At 37.8% G+C, this 21,241-nt stretch overlaps 2 protein-coding genes and 3 long non-coding RNA genes across 7 annotated transcripts; 4 read left to right on the top strand and 1 right to left on the bottom strand.

Moving 5' to 3' along the window:
- The first annotated feature begins 582 nt into the window (after positions 1–582).
- On the top strand, positions 583–3,561 carry LOC112167805. 3 transcript variants are annotated; one of them, XR_005800781.1, is made up of 5 exons: positions 583–824; positions 1,143–1,659; positions 2,337–2,382; positions 2,822–2,885; positions 3,355–3,561. It is a non-coding gene; the product is annotated as an uncharacterized LOC112167805 (long non-coding RNA). The 3 variants fall into 3 exon arrangements; XR_005800782.1 differs by having other exon boundaries at positions 1,095–1,659; XR_002923945.2 differs by lacking the exon at positions 583–824 and having other exon boundaries at positions 837–1,659.
- A 1,636-nt stretch (positions 3,562–5,197) lies between these two features.
- LOC121048994 lies at positions 5,198–6,353 on the bottom strand. Its single transcript, XR_005799093.1, has 2 exons — positions 6,185–6,353; positions 5,198–5,758 (listed from the first exon to the last, which is right to left on the bottom strand). It is a non-coding gene; the product is annotated as an uncharacterized LOC121048994 (long non-coding RNA).
- Positions 6,354–6,583: 230 nt separating this feature from the next.
- On the top strand, positions 6,584–7,993 carry LOC112165174 (senescence-specific cysteine protease SAG12). The gene is made up of 2 exons (XM_024301607.2): positions 6,584–7,147; positions 7,251–7,993. The coding sequence occupies exons 1-2, from the start codon at positions 6,715–6,717 to the stop codon at positions 7,835–7,837; spliced, it is 1,020 nt and encodes a 339-aa protein (XP_024157375.1). The 5' UTR covers positions 6,584–6,714; the 3' UTR covers positions 7,838–7,993.
- Positions 7,994–10,702: 2,709 nt separating this feature from the next.
- On the top strand, positions 10,703–12,429 carry LOC121049495. Its single transcript, XR_005800478.1, has 2 exons — positions 10,703–10,962; positions 12,261–12,429. It is a non-coding gene; the product is annotated as an uncharacterized LOC121049495 (long non-coding RNA).
- Positions 12,430–18,827: 6,398 nt separating this feature from the next.
- LOC112165173 (zingipain-2) lies at positions 18,828–20,223 on the top strand. Its single transcript, XM_024301606.2, has 2 exons — positions 18,828–19,341; positions 19,446–20,223. Exons 1-2 carry the CDS (start codon positions 18,894–18,896, stop codon positions 20,033–20,035), a joined length of 1,038 nt encoding a protein of 345 aa, XP_024157374.1. The 5' UTR covers positions 18,828–18,893; the 3' UTR covers positions 20,036–20,223.
- The last annotated feature ends 1,018 nt before the right edge of the window (positions 20,224–21,241 follow it).

Here is a 21,241-nt window from a genome sequence, read left to right as displayed (position 1 = left end):
TCAGTGTTTCTACTAGTCCCAATGATTTGCAAAAAGCTTGATTGAGGCTGCACGCATCTTCATTTTCTTTGTTGGTGCGGGAACCATTGCTGCCAATTGGGAGCTCCCCAAGTGTGAGCTTTAGTTTCTTAGGAGAGGGAAAGGGAGAGCTAGGCCTTCCTCACTTCAAGGAAGACTGCATGTTCTACACTAGGTACGTACCAATGCAAGCTCACCTTCGCTTTATCAATGAGATACCAAATATATTATGCTATTTTATTCACACTTACTACTCCATACACTTAAGTCCCTAACCCTCCTTATCTTCCACACACTATTACAAAAGTGGGCTATAGCAACTATCTTTTATGCATCTATTGGATAATAGTGCCAACCTTCCACACAAAGTCAAATTCGACCAGGATGTATGGAAGACCCATTATTGTATGGGACTCGTGGGCTCACTATTGGTTTTCAATGGTGAGTATGCATTTTTTTATTAAAGATAAATGGGCTTACTTTTTTTACAATGGTGAGTATCATCTTTATTTGTAATGAACTACTGATAACAAGAAATTCAAAGCTGTTATTATACGCATTTATCTCCACTCCTTGCTTATCCTTTTGGATCTCTCTCTCTCTCTCTCTCTCTCTGTTTTCTCTGTGGTGAAATATTATTCCCCCATCTCATGCTCCTTGCTTGAACTCATCGTTCATACCCAAGACATGCCCTTTGGGTTTTGGCCTTCATAATGGATGCAGCGACCCAAGACATGAGACAGCGACGAGAAGATCTGTCGGATGAGGCAGATCGCTATTGATCTGATGGATGGCAAGTATAGGAGGTGCGTCTCCTAACTTTGCTTTTATTCTCATGATTAATAAGCTTTAGTTTTTTCGCATGTTCATCTAGAAAGAATGTTATTGAACCCTAATTTCAGATTGAAGGGTTTCTAAGGATCTGCTTTAATTTCAATTGTCGATTTTTAAGATTTAATGTTTCTAAATGCTTATTTGCCAATGATTCTGGTCTTTTACTATTTGATTCCGTGGATTATTTTGTCTCATATGGTTGGTATTTGGATTTTGTCTCATCCTATGGTTGGTTGCGCTAGTAATGATCATCAGGAAAGATAAGCACTTGAATAAGGTTGATGTTGCAGATGATGGAGATGTGCGTGCATCTGCTTAGTGTTGCCCTCAAAGGGGTGGGGGACGAATCATAGGAGCAATTGAAGGTTCTGCAGCAGCATGTGACTGAGCTAGAGGCGGAAGTGGAGGCCTTGAGGTCGAAGTCGTCGCTTTAGGAGGCATTGGAGAAGGATAAGAGTAAGAGGATGTGAGCAAGTTCCATGAGATGATGAGAATCTCGACAAGAATGTGAAGAAAGTGCAAAAAGTTTTGTTGGGAAAGAGAAGGCATTGGAGGCCAAAAGGGAAGAGAAGAGGATTTTACAGGAGAATGAGGAGTTGAAGAAGATAGCCTAATCACGGAGTTTTAACAAGAGGGATATGGAGAGAATGAAGAGGGAATTGCAAGTTGTGGAGGGGGACATTAGGGAAGCGGAGCTGCTAGAAATGTGCGGGAGAAGAAGGTTTAGGATTTGGATAGCAAGCTTGGCCCACAGGTTAAGGAGTTGTTGGAGGCTTTAGCCATGGAGTGGAACCAACTCATGAGGAGGTTTGTCATCAACCCTCCTTATAATTTTATTTTTCAGTTTCCATTATATTTGCTTTGTTGTGTGGTTAGTGGATTATTATTATTATTTTTTTCTTTCTTATGATTAGCTTTGATGAAACATGTCATTGTAAGTTAATCCAATAGCTCTACTCATGGAGCCATTAAACTAATGATGTATCTTTGTTAGTGCTTTAAATTTGCTTGCTACATCTTCTCAATGTAAAGAAACCTCATGTAATTTGTATGCTATCCAAATTGCTTTCTGTTCAAGGTTTACAGCATACAATTCAAGAAACTTTTATCTCTCTCATGAAATTGGTATCTCTTTCGTCATAGCAAGTTGAAACTATGTAATAGCTTTCAGTATGTATTGAATCCTAAGGGATCAACAACTGCTGAGGTGACGGGGTTACCAAAATGGCTTTCAGAATGACATTACCAATTTTTTGTTCGATTATTCAAAAATTAGTGACTGAGCAACTAAAAGCTATTTGACTACATACTACAATAATAAATATAGAAGCAACCGGAATTGTGATACCATGTAAAGTCTAAATCATTTCTAGAACTTTTACTGAACCTTTATTTCTATGATTCCCTGGAATTCTCAGTTGCCAAAGCTTGAAATAATTTTTTAGGATGTTGGTTTTTGATATAATATCTTAAACTTGCTGTAGACGTTGGGGATGTGCGTGCATCTGGTTAGTGTTGCTGTCATAAACGGTATTAATACTTCTTCTTCTTTTTTTCTTCTTTTTTTTTCTTTTCTTTTTTTCTTTCAATTTTACGATTTCTATTGAGCTTTTTAGTGTACATATATAGCTTGAAATATGTGTTTTGAGTGTTGTAGTGTTTCACTTGGATCAAGTTCCATCAAAATTCTGAATGCATGCAAAAGATAATGTAATTACTGTTCATTCAATGAGGAGTTGATGATTCTCTTCCTTTTCATTGGTACTTTTATGATTTTGATAAGCATGTTAAGATAAGATGAAGAATAATGCTAGGTGAACCCAAGCTAGAGATGTTTCAAACATGATCTTGTAATTTGTAACTTGTTCAGTTATCTAGATGATAATCGGTGGTTAATTTAAATCCCCTTGTTCCTTTCATGATATCTTATTTCACTTTGTAATTAAGTTGTAACTGTTTCTGACAACAGAGCATAAGCATGTTGCACATATTTTACTTCAGTCAGTAAGAGGAGCCACATAATACTTCCACAGGTAATTTCTTTATCCTGGTACATAATGATGTGATTGATGGAGTTAGTAATTTAGTTTTTCTTTTATTCTATAACTTTGTGATGAAAGAAAAATGGTAATGTTTGATCCCTATTAGATGATATGTTTGCATGGCTACTTTTAGATAAAAAGAGTTGTCCATATAGGAAAAATACTAAAGGAAAGTTGTAAATCTATCACATTTGTAAGTAATCAAAACTATGGACTACTACTTGTGTCCATCATTCGTAGTGTAACTTGTTTGCTGGCTTTGTTGGTACAATTGGAATCTATTTCTTATATTCAATCTGTAGGATATATCCTTTGGTTCCTAGTATTTCATTCAAATTAATTTATACCGTCTTATTCTTTTTCTTCATTTTTTATAACTGGCACGCAGCTGATGATCTTTTTTCCAATTAATTTTCCCAAGTTGCGCTTTCTCTGACAGTTAGTTTTGATCTTTCATCAGGTGATCAGAGAAGTTCGCCAAGAGACATAAATTCATAGTGTTAGAAGGCTACCCAGGATGGAACGAAGGGCACCCAGGATGAAATAATGGTTGTTAATCTGTTATGATTTAAGAAGGCTGCCTTGGATTTTACTTTTTGGCCACAAGAGTGATCGTTGACAAAAAACAATTTATCTTAATTATAAATTTTCATTTTTTTTTTTTGGGTTAAAATATTGGTTGTCACCTTTGTTCAAGTTGGTGTGTATCTATTAAAATAATAATATATTGAATGAAGTCACCGATTGCACATCTGATCTTGCTATCTTTATGGGACCCACAATTGGAAACCCACTATTAAGTTGGATGGTGAGTTTCTTGAGTAATTGTCACGGCATCAAAAGCAACAATTGATTTAATAATGGCTCAACCGTGGTTATTGCTTATCTGCACCAAACAAATGTGTGTATTAGGCCAATTGACACCATTCAAATGGTGTGGTTTGTCCACTTTTGTTGTAGTGACATCAATCAAACCATGGGCAATTTTGAAAGTTCAAAATAGACACCAAATAATGAATAGTAAACTCAATTTCGCTTTATTATTAGAGATATTGAATAATTTATGATTTTTTATTCACAGCTTGCTACTCCGTACCCACCATTAATCATTTAACAGAGTCCTCATTGATCAATAGGTTAGATAGAATGGTTTTTGAAAAGAACCTTGTGATCATTGTAATATTATCCAGAATCATGGGGCAATGACAAAATCCCAAGCCACCTCCAGGGAATTGTATGAATTTGATCCCGGTACTATGCTCAAGAAATTTGAGCAATGGTCGACAGGTTACGGACGCATTTACAACAACACTGCAGAGAAAGAAAACCAATTTGCCATATTTGTGAAGAATTTGATACTTGTGGACAACTTCAACAAGGATGCGAATATGACTTACAAGTTAAGCCTCAACCCGTTTTCTGGTATGACTAACGAAGAATTCCTTGCACATTGTACCGGATACAAAGCACCCAACAAATCTTTAAACTGAAGCTCATTACTCAAAAATAATAATATCAAATTTTTTGGGAACCAAAACCTATCTGAAAATGATATTCCCTCTAGCATTGACTAGAGAGAACACAGGGCAGTCACCGCCGTAAATAATCAAGGACAATGCGGTACGTGAATTGTGATATCTCAAATCTAGTCGTTAGTACCTTGTATATGGCTTTCTTTACCCATATCATAAGATAAGGAGATTTATCCTTTTAGTTTTAGTTTGAAGAATAAAATTCACACTCCATATTTTTTTTTTTTTAAATCTTAACATCACATGTTTTATAATCCACACTACAAAAAGACAAAACTTATGGCTAGTTTGGGATTGCTGTGACTTTTTAAAAAAACTACAGTTGTTGTGTTGTGAGAATAATCAGCTGTGAATTAAAACAGTTTTGTGTTTGGTAAATAATATTTTTAAAAGTGCTGTTAATACATAAAAAAAACTTCAGAGCGTGTTTTGATCCACGTACAACAGCTTCTAAAAGCAACATGTGGGCTGCTTCTAAATTCTGCTGCCAGTAACCTATAATTTTCAATTAAAGCTACTTTTTATCTATTTACCAAATACAATAAAATCTAACATTTTAAACAAAAGCTGATTTTTTTAAAAGCGAAGCAATTCCGAACAGAGCCTTAATATACTAAAAAAGTAAAGATGGAGTGTGCAATGTAAAATTGAGAGTGAATTTCACTTCCCTTTAGTTTTTGTATATATATGCAGGTTCTTGTTTGGCATTTTCAGTAGTGGCAACAGTGGAAGGGAATACCAAAATCAAAAGTGACCCAACTGATCTCACTCTGCAAGCAACAACTTGTGGACTGTAACAAAGATCAGTACAACTGTAACCAAGAAGATGCCTTTAATACATAGAACAAAATGGAGGAATCACCTCCGAAGAAAATTACCCATACACCGGTACAGATAAGATAAACATGTGACACCACCAAAAACAAATGAGCATGTTGTCGAAATAACTGGTTTTGAATTGGTTCCTTGCAATAGCGAAAGCGACCTGCTCAAGGCTGTGGCCAAACAGCCAGACTTGGTTGCCATTGAGACCAATGGAGAAGCCCTTAAGGCACACGCGGGAGGGGTACTCTCCGGTGAGCGAGTGTGGGACAAACCTTACTCATACTGTTACAATTCTTGGCTATGAAACCACTGAAGATGGTACCGACTATTGGTTAGTGAAGAACTCGTGGGGAGAAAGATGGGATGAAAATGGCTACACATGAGAATTCCTAGAAATGCTGGTCGCCCAGAAGGTCAGTGTGGCATTGCTCTTTATCCTTCCTACCCAACTGCATCAGCTATAGCGCTAGCTCCGTCTCCAAGTGCACTACTATTGTCCAAAAACATCTGAAACGTTAACTCGGATGTTAGTAGCTAGCTAGTCACTACTGATTATATGGGCAAATTTTTTTTATTTTTATTTTTAACATTTCAGCCATCAATTTTATGAAATAAGTACTCTAGCTTTTTCAACTAAACCACTAATTTGTGCTACTTTTCACGGTCTTTACTCTACAAAGTTCAAAATTTCATTTCCATATATCCCAACAGAAAAAGGCATTAACGTACTGTTGATTATAAAATAATCGACAAATTGATGTATCAACTAAAGAATCTAATTCCTCTTAACTAGCTAGTACAAAAATGTAGCTATCAGCCATTCAGCCCAACCATTTCTATCCCAATTTTTCATTGGCGAGCATCTATATCAGAATTTATTAGCGACACAGAATGATAGAATCCCTGGTTACACTCATCGGAACAAAAGAAAACCTGGAAGCTAGCAGCGACATAGAACTTCAAAAACAGCTTGCACGGACCACCAAAAGATGTCAAATTCACATCAAGAACTGGAAGACGTGGTTGTTAAAGGTTGATGAACATTCAAAAACTCCACATCAAAACCGTGATAAAATAAGGAATTGACTGGAAGACCTGTAGGTCATCGGAATCATTCTCGCAAATTGAGGACAAGCCAAAAAATTGAAGTCATTATTAGAACTTGTCTGGACAAAAGGTTGGGCTCAGTTAGACGCATCTCCACTAAGAAGTTTTCTAGGGTCACGCAAGACTGCAGATATTTTCTCTCCTCCTCACTTCTGCCTTGTTGAAGGGGCCAGGAGTCCCCTTACGACTTTTCAAAATCAAGAAATACATGCATCAACATTACACATAGCTAGACATATGCTTATCGCCTATATAAATCTCAAGATAGTATGCTTGCCTCTTCACAGCTTAAATTTGAAACCATTGTCACTGAGCCCGGCCTCTGATCATCAGGAGTTCAGTGCTGCTTGTGAACAATGGATGTCAAAAGAAACCATGTGTTCATTGCCATATTCATCATCTTAGGGACTGTAGCATCTCAAGCCACATCCCGCGCATTGTATGCTTCTTCCTTTGCTGAAAAATTACATGAGCAATGGATGGAAAAGTTCGGACGCGTTTACCCGGACAGTGCAGAGAAGGAGAGGCGTTTTGCCATATTCATGCAGAATGTGGAGTATGTGGAGAAGTTCAATAATGAAGGGAACAAAACTTACAAGTTAAGCATCAACAAATTCTCTGACATGACCAATGAAGAGTTCCTGAGGCGTCGTACTGGGAACAAAATGGCCACCACCTCAAACTCAACCTCATTCAGGTACCAAAGTCTGGCAAGTACTGAAGTTCCAACTAGTGTTGACTGGAGGGAAAAAGGAGCTGTCACACCGATAAAGGATCAAGGAAGCTGCAGTAAGTGAAGCACCACCATGTCTAGCTCAAACTTTTTCTGTGTTACTTTCGTTGTCCATATTAATTCTTGCCTAAGAATCATTCATATTTTGTATATATGTAGGTGTTTGCTGGGCCTTTACCGCGGTAGCAGCTGTAGAAGGGCTTACCAAAATCAAAACTGACCAACTGATCTCTCTGTCTGAGCAACAACTCGTGGATTGTGATGATGGTAACTTTGGCTGTCAACCTGGTTACATAAATGAAGCCTTTGACTACATCAAGCAAAACGGAATTGCACGCGAAGAAAACTATCAATACCTAAATTCCGACAGTGCCACATGCGACACTAGCAAGGCAAATGAGCGCGCTGCTCAGATAACGGGTTATGAAAATGTGCCGACCAATAGTGAAAGTGATCTACTCAAGGCTGTGGCCATGCAACCAGTCTCAGTTGCCATTGACGCCAGCGGAGAAGCCTTTCAGTCATACAGTAGTGGGGTGTTCTCTGGTGATTGTGGTACCAGCCTGAACCATGCTGTAACAGCCGTTGGGTATGGGACGACTGAAGATGGCACCGATTATTGGTTGATGAAGAATTCATGGGGTGAGACGTGGGGTGAAAATGGCTACATAAAAATTCTTAGAAATGCTAATCCCCCATATGGTCTTTGTGGCATTGCCATCCAAGCTCTCTATCCGACTGCATAACTATACATATAATCAACCTATAGCAACATACATAGCCCATTACTCCACTTCCATACTTCGTACAGTATTATGATATTCTAATTCAAAATAAAGTCCCAAAGTGTGTGATGCAAGATTACACACAAGATATTACTTATAAACAAGATCACTTCCATACTTCGTACAGTATTATGATATTCTAATTCAAAATAAAGTCCCAAAGTGTGTGATGCAAGATTCAATAAGAAAAATCATACAAAAAAAGTCATGGTTTATGCTTAATATATCCTTCTCTCTAGCTTTGCTTCAGAAATGAATGCTTGCACAAATAGCCACTTCCCTGTACACCTGGGGGCTATTGAGATACAAGAATATTTGATAGATCTTGCTATTTGTATGCAGTAAATATCTAATTGATTAATTACAAAATACTCTCGAACTATGAGGCTATTTTCATTTTCATACTCAACTAATAAATTTTTGCATTTGTATATGTACCTTGAGTTTTATTCCGTTAGCATTTTGAAAAACCAGTAACACCGATAAATTTGAAATTTGAAATTTGCATTTGTATGTCTATTTTGCCCTTCATGGGATTTTAAAATTTGAAAAGTAGAACCCCATGTCGGTTCCACCTCAGCGTATGACATCATGTTTCAAGTCAAAGTCAAATTTGGAAGTGGGGACCATCGTGATTAAAAAAAAAGTCAAAGTCAAAGAAAAATTTTGGATTATGTTGATGTAATTTGGAAGTGCAGGAACCATCGTGATTAAAAAAAAAGTCAAGGACCAAACTGATTTTAGCTCTAAAGTTCGAGGGACTAAACTGAATTTAGTCATTTTTTTTTCATTGGGATTATTTCTTGTGTTGCTCAAATCCGAAAAATGCTTGTTCATCGAAGCACACTAAGACCAATGAGTTTTTGTGATTGAATTTTTTTTTTCTTGGCTTCTAATTTTTAATTACTTTAGTTTTGGACTTCTTTTTTTTTATTTTGTGTTGCTTAACATGATTATTCCAAAAAAGTAGTATACAAATTTTTCAAATAATTTTTCATCCATAATAATAATATAGTGCAAGTGTTTGCTGAATATTTTGACAAACTATTAATATTTGGTCACTTCCAAAAAAGATATATTATTTAAAGTAAATGTTGAAAATCACAAAGTTAAGAGACAAAAATGCTCTTGAAATTTAACGGTGTTAGTGGTCAGGGTATCAAAATATTAACGAAATGTAACTTTATACAAAAATTTGATAGTAAGGTACGAAAATGAAAATGGCCTCATAGTTCGAGAGATATTTTTTTGGAACCAATGGGCAATACATTAATGGTAACCAATATGGTTATACTTCGGCATATGGTTCTAATGGACAAAGTTATGGCTTCAACCAATTCAACTTTGGCCAAGTTAAGCCACAAGCTTATTATAACGGAATCGTTCACAACCAAGTTTCAAGATATCAAAATGCTTATGCTGGTTTGAATGGTAGAATTGATCAGACCAAACTGAAGGTTGAGGCGCATCAAGACTTTAGAGAAGTTGCCAAGGAAATTGTGGATAAAGCTTGGGCTAATTGGCCATCCCACTGTAATACCCCGAAAAATCCAAATTAAATTCCGTGGATTTTTATAATTGATTTCTCGGTATTAGGAGCGAGTACGAAACTTGGAGAAGTTGTGGAAGTAGTTCGAACGATTTTATTTTCGAAATCGAACGTTATTTAGGGGAATCTCAAAAAGTGACTTTTTATACGTACCGAATTTGGGAAAATTTCCTTCATGAAAGTTGTAGAGCTCGTCGATACGATCGCGTGCATATGTGGAACGCAATATTCGGAGTTTGTATGAATAAGTTATGAATATTTGAAATTTGGGAATTTTCTATAAATATCGGAAAAAAAAATCAGAAATTTCATTTAAGGACGAAAATCTTCTTTTTTTGCGAAACAGTCCCCGAAACCTCCGTTCTCTCTCCTCTCCCACGCGGCCGAACCGCTCGACCCGACCCGGCCGAACGGCCGCCCTCCGGCCTCCTCCGGCTCCGGACCCAGGCTCCCCTGGGATCACCGCCCCACGCCGAGCCGCCCTCCGGTGTTGCCTTGCTCCGCCGCCGCCCACAGAGCTGGATCGAAGACACCCCAGACGTGCGAAACCCGACCCGGCCGGAAAACGTCGACACCGGCGTTTCACGGGCCGATCCTTCCCATTTTCGTGATCTCCTCCTCCCCGTGATCATCCCCATGTAAGTCTTTCATCACGATTTTGTGTGTAGAACGCTAGATCAAGGTTTGACTTTTTCGACGTCCCTGATTTGATCTAGGATCTGATCGTGCGTCCGAGATTTAATCCAACTTCAAAGCTTGATCTAGGACGATCTAGGACGAACCAGACTTAGCTCCAGGTATGAAAGTTCATCAACCCTTCATTTTGAAGAAGTTTGTAGTTGACCACTTTTGCATCGGAGGTGGTTGACCGCCGTCTGACCACCGCTTGTGGCGGCGCGTCGGACCTTTTTTTGAGTTTTCATTATCTGGACGATGATCTATGCATCCATATGAGCGTTTTGATATATTACAAGGTTATTTTAGAAAAAGTTGATAAATAGTGGATTTACGTTTTGACGTTACTATTTAACGTTTTTACGTTTTATCTTCGGTTTACGATCTGTGAAGATTAGACCATCGGTTTTACTTCAAATTTGAATATGTTGATCGTATTACTGTCCCAATGACTTTGTGAGGTCACGGGCGAAGATCCGACCGTTGGATCTTCGTATAATTGTAAAATAGTGATTCGGAAGGCGATTTGTGAGAATCTAACCGTCGGATTTTCGTATAATTTTGAGGAGATGTTTGTAAGGACGATTCAGGAAGATCTGACCGTTGGATCTTGGTGATAATTTTGGAGGATGATCCTAAGGGCGATCCGTGAGGATCCGACCGTTGGATCATCATATAATTTCAATCCGACTGTTGGATCGTCTTTATTTTAGAACCTGACCATTGGATCGTCATTTAAGTTTATTTCGTGTTTCGATTACTAAGCAAAGACCCTACTTGATTAGGTACTTGACGGTTTGAGTTGACGAGCGTTTGGAATATTGATATATTCGACTTTTTAGAAGACGCAGCTGGATTAGAGGTGAGTAAACCTCACGTGGTTCATATTACGAACCGAATAAATTTAATTACTTTATTTTTGTCGCAATTGTGTGAAAATATCGCAATTATGTGAAAATATTTGTGGAATAAATATTTGTTTTAAATCATATGGACTTGATCAACTACGGTCCATAGGTAAGTAAAATGATTTTATTATACAAATGAATTTCACGGTTTTTATGCTTGAACTATAGTTGGTATTAGTGGTCATTCCTGAGCGGATGATTATATATATATATATTTACGTGGAATATATATATTGCTTGACGTGTGATTGGTATGATGAAATGATTGAGAATGGATTAGATATTATTCAAGCTATTAATCTCCCATTTAATTGTTGAATAATGAAATGTTGATCATGCGGTGTGAAAGCTATTTTATATGCCCAATTGTGAATATGTGGAAATTATTTTAAGAAGTAAAGATTTGTCTTGAAATAATATGTCTCTTATGTGGGTATACATATACATATTTACAATCTAAAATTTATAAAGATTGTATGTTGTGAAATTGATTATGTCTGAAAAGTACAATTATGAAGCCGGGTGATTTCAACAACCCCGTGCTTAAGTGAATTACTGGTAAATGTGTTTTGGTGCTTCGTGGTTATGCTTCGTGGTTGTTAAGCTGTGGGCCCTAGTCCCTTCAGATAGTGCACTATTATACTCTTAGGAAGTGTGCCTATTTTGAGTATACGTACCTTAGTTGTATCTTTGGTATGCTGCCGCGTACCCGTACTTTGGGAATAGTACGTCGGTCCCTAGTACGTGGATTTGTGATTTGATACCAGTCAACCTGGTTGTCCCGTGTTTTGGGAATAGTACGTCGGTCCCTAACACGTGGATTTGTGATTTGTTACCAGTTAATCTGAAAATTCACTAAAAAGAGAAGTGTACTTGTGTTATTTTGATCAAATATCTATCTATGATATATTTTGAATATGTGAAGGTGTTTGTGAAAAGAAAATCAAGCATGTATTGCTTTAATGTTATTTCACATATTAATGTTGCAATATTTGTTGGTTGTGATCAAGCATGTGTTGCTTTAATGTTATTTCACATATTAATGTTGCAATATTTGTTAGTTGTGATCAAGCATGTGTTGCTCAAATGTTATTTCACATATTAATGCTGCAATGTTTGTTGATTGTTTACTTGAGTTATAAGAATTGTAACATAATAAATCAATAGTTATTTCTTGTTTACTCACGAGCTGTCAAAAGCTTACCGGGTTTTGTGTTGTTGCAATTCCCGGTACACTATTCAAATTGTGTAGCGGGTAATCTCACAGGTCAGGAGAATCAGGCAGTGATCGTGCAGTTTAGAGTACTAGTATTAGATTTACAGCATTTGTTTTGTGAGGAGAATTATACTCATTTGAGTTTTACAATTTGATTTGGTGAGAGTGTGCTGTAATAAGTAGCTTGAGGATTTGGTTTATGTAATATCAAGAGGTGTAACTAGTGGTTGTTTCTGAGAGAAAAATTCAAAACGTTATTTGTATTGTTATTAGTCATGTTCCGGATTTGAATCCTTATTTCAGAATTCGGGGTGTGACTCCCACCCTTATCAGGCCCCCACTACAAGACCTACTTGGCAATATTTTCTGTCTGCCAAAGAAGTTCCAAAACAAGTGGAAGTGATAAGCCTAGCAAGTCAAGAAGTAGGAAATTTCAATAAAATTGAGCTTATAGTCAATGAAGAAAAATTCGAAGTAAAAGAGACATGTCGAAGAGAAACCATTGATTTGCCAATCTTTGGGGGAAGGTTTGATGACCCAAATTTTGTCTTCGACATAAAGCCATTCAACGATGCATGTACGTGAAGATCATGGGCCAAATCACGTCTACAATGACTTTGAACCTGGGGGGCTCATTGACCTCCATTCGGTAAAGCATAAGGTGCCTACACTAGAAGAAACCATGTATACTGACATGGTAATTGGAGACAAAACTGATGTGATATATGATAGCAATGTCGGCTAAATTAGAATTGAAGAAACAATTTGGTAACTTCTTTGCGGTGGGGGTACTTAGGAATTCACCATATGTAGAGTCCAAAGAGTGGAATGATCTTGCTAAGTACCGAATGAGTTCAATACTTCGCGGTCTTCAACACCATGAAATTCAGGCAGCGAACATAGGAAGTGTAGGATTTAAGATTAAACATTGGTGGCCACCTCCCTATTGGGCATGACGACTTTGTCCTATAATTCTCTGCTTTGGTGTATTTAGATTTTAAAATAATAAGAAAGCTCCACGGCTAAAAGGATTGGAAGTGTAATTTTTAGAAAAAGAATGGCCGCGGCAAGAGGTGCAAATTATAGGCGGAACTTGTTTATGTTCACTCTTGTATTCTTTGCTCTGGTCTCCTACTGTCCAAAGTCGAAAAGGCCGAAAAGGAATAAAGCAACAGGTGTTGCATGCAAATTCAAAGGTGAAGTAAGTGGTCAAGGTTTTGAAGCATGGAAGAGCAATCGTGGTTACTGAAGCATAGCATATCCTAATTGCTCTAAGAAAAGTTCATGCCATAATTCAATTCCATAGTCATTTGTTCTTACATGTTCGGGCACTAGAGATGAGGTCCGCATAAATATAGAATGAGAATTTGATTTCACTTGGTGCAAATGGATTCTGGAAGCTTGCATGCATATTACCATATTAGTTTTGACTTCATGCTTTTAATTATTTCATGATATTTGGTGGTGGTGATCTCTGGTAATACAGAGATTATTTGTTGATTCATGGCAATTAAGAAGTCCATGTACTGGTGTCAACGTCAAATGAGCTAAAAAAAGGCATGGAGATGGATCACTAATTTGAATTTGGAAGGTTTCATTGTATGGTTTAATGGTTCTATGGTTGCTTGCAATTACCTTTTGTTTGAGCCATAATTAATTAGCTTGACCAAGAGTTTCGAACCCAACAGATTCTCCACCATGATTCACCACTTATCACAAGTGGATCGAGTAGAATTACAAGTTCAAGCGCTTACATTTCCTTAACCATTCGGCGATACTTGCTGATGCTCAAGAAAATAGGGGGGGGGGGGCTATGTTTATACCCATGCAGTTAGCATGTCGGCCTAACGATCATATCGTGGCCGTTTGATGAATGAAGAAATTAAGATAATCATTGGTAATTTGTAATTACTATTAATGATAATTATCTTGATTTAGAGGATAAATGCTTCATTAAGAGATTTTATCTCTTTATATTGCATTTAGAGTATTTGTAACGATTAAGGAGAGCAGCTCACATATGCATTTATTGGCTAATTTGGATGAGAGAGGGAGTTAAATAAGCTAGCTGTTTGGTTGTTTATTGATAAATGATTCATAACATTTGTACATGCTGTGCAGCTTTGAACAAAGAATGGAATGAAGGTAAGTACGTGCGGCATATAGTTGATCCACTTCCTTATTTTTCTGATGCTAGTTTAATTAAAGAAGCCGTAGCTTCATTGGATTACTGCAAACAGTTTGAGTTCAAGAGAAAGACTTTATCTTTAGTTTGATCGTCAAGCAAGTTAGCTTTCTTTATATAAAAGAAGCATTGATAGAAGACACACACACATCTCAAGTCAAAACTCTGTCATGGGTTTCCTTTTATTTTTCTTAGCTCCAGATTAGTTTCATTGTCTTTTCAATTCTTTAGTTGTTGGCTCTACTAGTTCAAGTCATTTCCCTTCGTTTTTCTTGTAATCTAGTATCGATATTTCAATTGTTTCCGTTGTTACTTTTGTTTGTAATAGTTGATAGTTTTATTCTTCAAGCCATTTACTTTTTCCGCTCTTTACTTTATCGCTATTTACTTTTTTGTGATTTTCTTCATTGCTCTTTACCTTTCTGCACTTAGTCTAGAGTTTACTTCCTTGCTCTTTTACTATTGTGTTTATGTTTTTGCACTACGAGTAGTTTAACGTAATTATTCGGTTACCAATCACTATTTGCGACTCATCCATTGAACAACCCAAAAGTCCTTGTCTCCAAGGCATCGAACCTTCAGCCGAGATTGTTCCTTCCTCGGCTTTCAGTCGCTCGACGAAGTCAGAACACGCGCACTACATCTACAATTGCACACTTGGCCTTCTGGTCATGTGCTGGCACGTTCTGCACTCTGTTCATTGAGAAGGACATTTGTTCCTTGATCCCTCGGCTATCTAGGCCGAGGTGATTTTCAGAGGCAACAGCTTCTCCTTTCATTAGGCCAAATACCCACCTCCTAAGAATTGAAGGGCGGAATGAAATTAGTAGCTGTGGCTAATAATTGTGAGATTCCAAGAATAGAGTAATTAGAATTAAAGCAATTGCATGCTTTTTGTAGGGACTGAAAGTAAGCTTAGCAGATTCCTTGAACAACTCCAAAAGGTGACGTTGGGCATCCAAAACATTAATTACCTTAGCCTCAAAATGCAGCAGATTTCTAATAATCCAAGTATGCCAAATTAGATTGCAAGTTACTAGAAACCAAAGCCGACACTTATGTTTAGAGAGGGCATAAGAAAAAGCTCCAAAATGCTACCAAAATTGGTAGCCGACCCTTGTCTACCAAAATTGGATTTTTACAAAAATGCTAATGAAAGATCAAAAGACTTTGAATTGATTTTATAACAAATATGACAATTTCAAAAGGGGGAATTCCACAAATGGTCACTCAACTATATATGACTCATTCGACACTTTGATCACTCAAGTTTCAAATATATCACTTTGGTCACTCAACTATTACACTGTCAATCACTTTAGTCACCCAAGGAGTATTTTTTGTTCTCACTTTAATCACTTTTCCCAATCATTCTAATACATATTTCTCAATTTTTCACAATTGGTTGGATGAAAATATCATTAATATTGTGGCAAATAATTTTTTTTAATGAAAAAAAATTAACAAAGTGATTGACAGCGTAATAATTTAGTGACCAAAGTGATATATTTGAAACTTGAGTGATCAAAGTGTCGAATGAGTCATAGTTGAGTGACCATTTGTGAAATTTTCCCATTTCAAAACAATTTCTCTCACTTTGTTCTTATGAATATTACCTCTTTACCACATGCATAGCACGCATCACTGCCAAGATAACTGGTTATGAAAACGAGGCATCCATATTATATATATATATATATATATATATATCCAGAGCGGAGTTCCACTTTGAAATTGATGATCGTTAAGGCATTGATAACTGTTTTAAAGCTAGTACAGCGAGTTAGATACCTTAACGATCATCAATTTGGCTGAAAATTTGCAGAGATGATTTATACAGTAGTACCTAAAAATTGAACGATTGAGATGTGGATATGCAACCGAAAAGTGACCGAAAACTCGAAGTTCACACATTAATTTCAAAGCGAAGCTCCGCTATGGATAAAATATGTATATATATATATATGTATATATATATATATGTATATATATATATATATATATAGAGAGAGAGAGAGAGAGAGAGAGAGAGAGCAACTAAAGCCATATTCCTCAATAGTAAAAAAATCTAGCAATCAACCCAATTTCTACCCTTTTTATTTTTCATTGGCGGGTTGATATAATCAAAAATAATCAGCAACACACCATGATAGATATCGATCCCTAACGATAATGCTAGGGGACTTTATAAAAGCAGATTTATAGTCGGAACTAGTAATTCATATGAAAAGAACCCGTTCATATATATAGAACGTAACCAGTTCAAAGATAATTATCTATGATTGCAATGGATGAATGGATGATTTGAGGAGAATATTTATTTTTCTAAAAGGGCAGAGGTCCCAGCCTAGCTGGGTGCCTCATTCCTGCACCGGAGTGTGTTGATTGAGGAGAATATATTGCACAGTAAAGAACCAATAATTAATTCCCAATGATCATGCATGGACTCCAATGATCATGCATGTAGTCCATATGGATCACTGATGGATTATAGAGTAGCTAGAGAGGAGAAACTCGATCATATGTAATCGTAGATGATTATAATTCGGGTGGAGCGTTACAATTGGAGTAATAACTGGAAAGATGGAGTTCATGATCCAAAAAAAGTTACAGACGTTCATAGATTACTGAATTAACTAAAATGAATTGAAAGATGAACATAAATAATAACACATTAAAAGAAAGAAACAAAAAAACAGTGAAGTTGATATAGAACAGTTTGATTGAGAAGCTGGTTACAATAGTGTTTTATTAAAATGATGTGACAAATGATTTGTAATGTGAAGTACTACTGAGGAACGTGCCCCACGCACGCAGAAGAAAAGGAAAAACCAGGAGTTGTTCGTTTCTCTCCCGGCCGAGCATTACCGGCGATCCTCCCGTTGAGTTCCATCTCGGGAGGGGATGTCGTTGTGGGTTAGTGGTGGGTCTTCAGGGCAGACACGCAGTCCAGGGGAGGAGGGTGGGTTTTTGACCTCGGGTTAGGCAGATCTCTCGATCTGTCCCTCTCGGATCAGGGGCGATGGCGATTGTGGGGATGCAGTAAATTGCTTTTGGCAGGCGGTGGGAGATGGCGTCATCGACGAAGCGATCTGGGTTATGGTGGATGGGAGAAACTCGCGACAGAAGGGATCCCTGTTGGGATCTGTTTCTGTCGTGATTCTGGATCTGGTTGCATTGTCAATTGGGTGTAGAATCTGTATACATATTGACAAGGTGGAGCGGCGGTATTAGGAAGCGATGAGGTCGCGGGTTGGTGTTGATGGTGCTTGCCGGCGGCGGGATTGGTTTTCTGCATTGGTTGATTACTGCTCGGGGAAGTGGGTGTTGGGCCAGGCCCCTGTTTTTGGGCCTTGCTAGTGTGGCTTGGTTTCCGTTTGTTTTGGTTTTAGTTGTGTTTTAATTAGGATTTTCTGTTTGGTTTATAGGTCTCTACTCTTCTGAGATAGGGTTGGTCTCCTAGTCTGTTGAGATAAGAGTTGGTCTACGTGTTCGGCCATGTAAATGGTGTCATTCCCGAGGACGAGGAAGATTTTGTTCAACTCTGGTTTACTTTTGTTGTCAATTTGCTGGTATGCGATCCTTTACACGTGGTTTAGTACCTTTGGACACGGTGTTGAAGAGGTCGACGCTGCCTTCTTGTAGGTTGATTATAAGGTTTTACACTTTTACTGGAATTTTCAGGTTCAAATACTCAAAGTAGCCTTGGAAATGGGCGTTTGGTGTTAGAGTTTGAATCCTTTGGCCTGATGGTTTCTGTAACCGCAGTTTCTTGGGATTTAGGTTCATATCTCCCTCCCCATTGTAAGCTTTATTGATTAATGGATATTTTCTGTTCTTAAAAAAAAAAAAAAAGATTTGTAATGTGTACATAATCATGAAATATCATACAAGACTAAAGCCACAAATATTAAATTTTATTTGAAACGAACAATCATTTTTCTATCGGTATTTACACCCATTATAATACAAGGAAACTTGACAGCTAGCAGCGACGTCTAACTCAAAAACAGCTTGCACCACCACGAAAACTCAAAATTGCATCAAGAATCTTATAGTTATGGATGTTGAAATTTGATGCACAATCAACAATTCCACGTAAAAAAGGTGATGAAGTAAGGACTGCTTGACCGGTGGAAGACCTGTAGGGCAGTAGGGTCATCGGAATCTTTTGCGCAAATCAATGCCAAGACGGCAAGACTCCCATCAATTTGAGGTCATTGGTACTTGTTTTCACACGGAAGTTTTTTTCGATTGAGTTTTCACACAGAAGTCGGACTAAGAAAAAAGGTATCAACTTTAAATGGTCGGGCGGAAACCTCGTTCCCACTAATCAATCTAGAATTACATGCGTCAAATTACACATAGCTAGAAGTCTAGAACATATGGTTATCCCCTATATAAATCCCAAGATAGTAAGCTTGCCTCTTCACAGCTAAAATTTGAAACCATTGTTACAGTAATTCAGTACTGCTTTGTGAACAATGGATTTCAAAAGAAACCATGTGATCAGTGCCATATTCATCATCTTGGGGACTTTGGCTTCTCAAGCCACCTCCCGTGCATTGTCCGAATCTTCCATTGCCGAAAAACATGAGCAATGGATGGCAAAGCACGGCCGCATTTACGACGACAGTGCAGAGAAGGAAAGGCGTTTTGCCATCTTCAGGAAGAATGTCGAATTCGTGGAGAAGTTCAACAAAGAAGGGAACAAGACTTACAAGTTGAGCATCAACAAGTTCTCTGATATGACCAATGAAGAATTCATGAGACATCATACCGGATACAAAATGTCAACCAGCTCAAATACTTCAACCTCATTCAAAAGTAACTATTTTCAGTACCAAAGCTTGGCTGCTACTGATATTCCAACTAGCATGGACTGGAGGGAACAACAAGCTGTCACCGGCATAAAGGATCAAGGTCGATGTGGTAAGTGAATCACAGTAGCGCCATACGTAAAACCTACTTCATTATTATCCCTTCTTAGTTCTTACTATGTAAATTAATCCATTTTTGTTTATACATGTACGTAGGTGCTTGCTGGGCATTTACAGTAGTGGCAGCTGTGGAAGGGCTAACCAAAATCAAAACTGGCAAATTGATCTCGCTCTCTGAGCAGCAACTTGTGGACTGCACTCAACAGAACAATGGGTGCAGCGGTGGTAGCTTAGAAAGCGCCTACGAGTACGTAATACAAAACAGAGGAATCGCTCGCGAAGATACTTACCAATACCAGAGCACTGACATGGGAACATGCGACGCTAACAAGGAAAGTGAGCATGCTGCACAGATCACTGGTTATGAACAAGTCCCTTCCAGAAGTGAAAACGATCTACTCAAGGCTGTCTCCATGCAACCAGTCTCGGTTAGCATTGCTGCTTATGGAACAGAGTTTCAGCACTACGGCAGTGGGGTGTTCTCTGGCGATTGTGGAACACATGTCGACCACGCCGTTACAGCCATTGGCTACGGGACGACTGAAGATGGAACCCCCTATTGGTTACTGAAGAACTCATGGGGCGAGCAGTGGGGTGAAAGTGGGTATATGAGAATTCTTAGAAACAGTGATGCCCCAGAAGGTATGTGCGGCCTCGCTATGAATGCTTTCTATCCGACTGCATAAGTCTACGTATAATCACACCAATAACATAGCGGGTAGAACAGCGTTCCCGTCTGACTACTCCCGTTTTCCATATCTATGAAAGTATGTAGTTCCAAATTCTACTATGTATTGTGAAAAGGCCTGTATTTTGTACCATATATATAGCTTTGCTTCCAGTATTATAAAAATTCTACTATGTATTGTGAAAAGGCCTGTACTTTGTACCATATATATATAGCTTTGCTTCCAGTATTATCAATCTTTTGATCTTATTGGAAAAAAATAATAATAATCACCCCAAAATAATTATATCACGAATCAGAAAAGAAAAAGAATCTTTTTAATAGTCATGCAGACCATGCAACAAAAGCAAAAAGGTCAGCTATTGTTGCGAAAAAAGGCAGCTCGATCTTGTTTCAATATATGAGGGATTCCATCCTCCAATGAGTGTCAATTCATCTGCGATCATTACCATTGCAAAACAGGTAACATTTAATTAACAAAGTACTCCTATTCCTGCAGCAAGTTGTGAAATGAGAGTGTTTTTTTTTTTTTTCAGTAGAAAAATGAGAGAGAGAGAGATCGCTCCGGCCATAAAAATGAAAATGGTTTTTATCACAAATGGTACCTGAACTATACCTCAATCTTATCGATGGTACCTAAACTTCAATTTTGATCACAACCAGTACCCGAACTTTTCGATTTCATTTTAAATGGTACCTAGAGCTACCTCAGGTCACTATTCTGACTAAAAACGACATGGGAGGCGATCATAGTGATGATTTTTGATGATTTCAAGGGTTGCGATCATATATAGTACTGATGATTTTTGGTAATAGACTTGCCTTGAACTTGTTTTTTTTGTTTTTTGTTTTATTATATTTGGCTTTTTTGGCCGGAATAGTGACCGAAGGTGGCCTTAGGTACCATTTAAAATGAAATCGAAAAGTTTAGGTACTGGTTGTGATCAAAATTGAAGTTCAGGTACCATCGATAAAATAGAGGATAAGTTCAGGTACCATTTGTGACAATAACCCAAATGAAAATGACAATATATACAAAAGAGAATGACCAAAACCAAAACCCCCGAATGCAGTGGCGAAACCACTGTTGGGTCTGCAATGGTTCAGACTCCCCCACTCAATCAACCTATTTGACACGAAAATCAGTGCGGTACAAACTGTCTCTTTTGAATGCTCGAGCGTGCCAGCACCGTGGGGTGCAGTC

The sequence above is a fragment of the Rosa chinensis genome, chromosome 5 (genome assembly GCF_002994745.2).
Source record: "Rosa chinensis cultivar Old Blush chromosome 5, RchiOBHm-V2, whole genome shotgun sequence".
Taxonomy (NCBI): Eukaryota; Viridiplantae; Streptophyta; class Magnoliopsida; order Rosales; family Rosaceae; genus Rosa; species Rosa chinensis.
This window is presented reverse-complemented; position numbering and strand designations above follow the sequence as displayed.

Coding starts and splice junctions, on each gene's coding strand:
- LOC112165173 (XM_024301606.2), top strand. CDS start 18,894: ATGGATTTCAAAAGAAACCATGTGATCAGTGCCATATTCATCATCTTG. Junction 19,342..19,445: donor AAAGGATCAAGGTCGATGTG/GTAAGTGAATCA, acceptor ACATGTACGTAG/GTGCTTGCTGGGCATTTACA.
- LOC112165174 (XM_024301607.2), top strand. CDS start 6,715: ATGGATGTCAAAAGAAACCATGTGTTCATTGCCATATTCATCATCTTA. Junction 7,148..7,250: donor AAAGGATCAAGGAAGCTGCA/GTAAGTGAAGCA, acceptor GTATATATGTAG/GTGTTTGCTGGGCCTTTACC.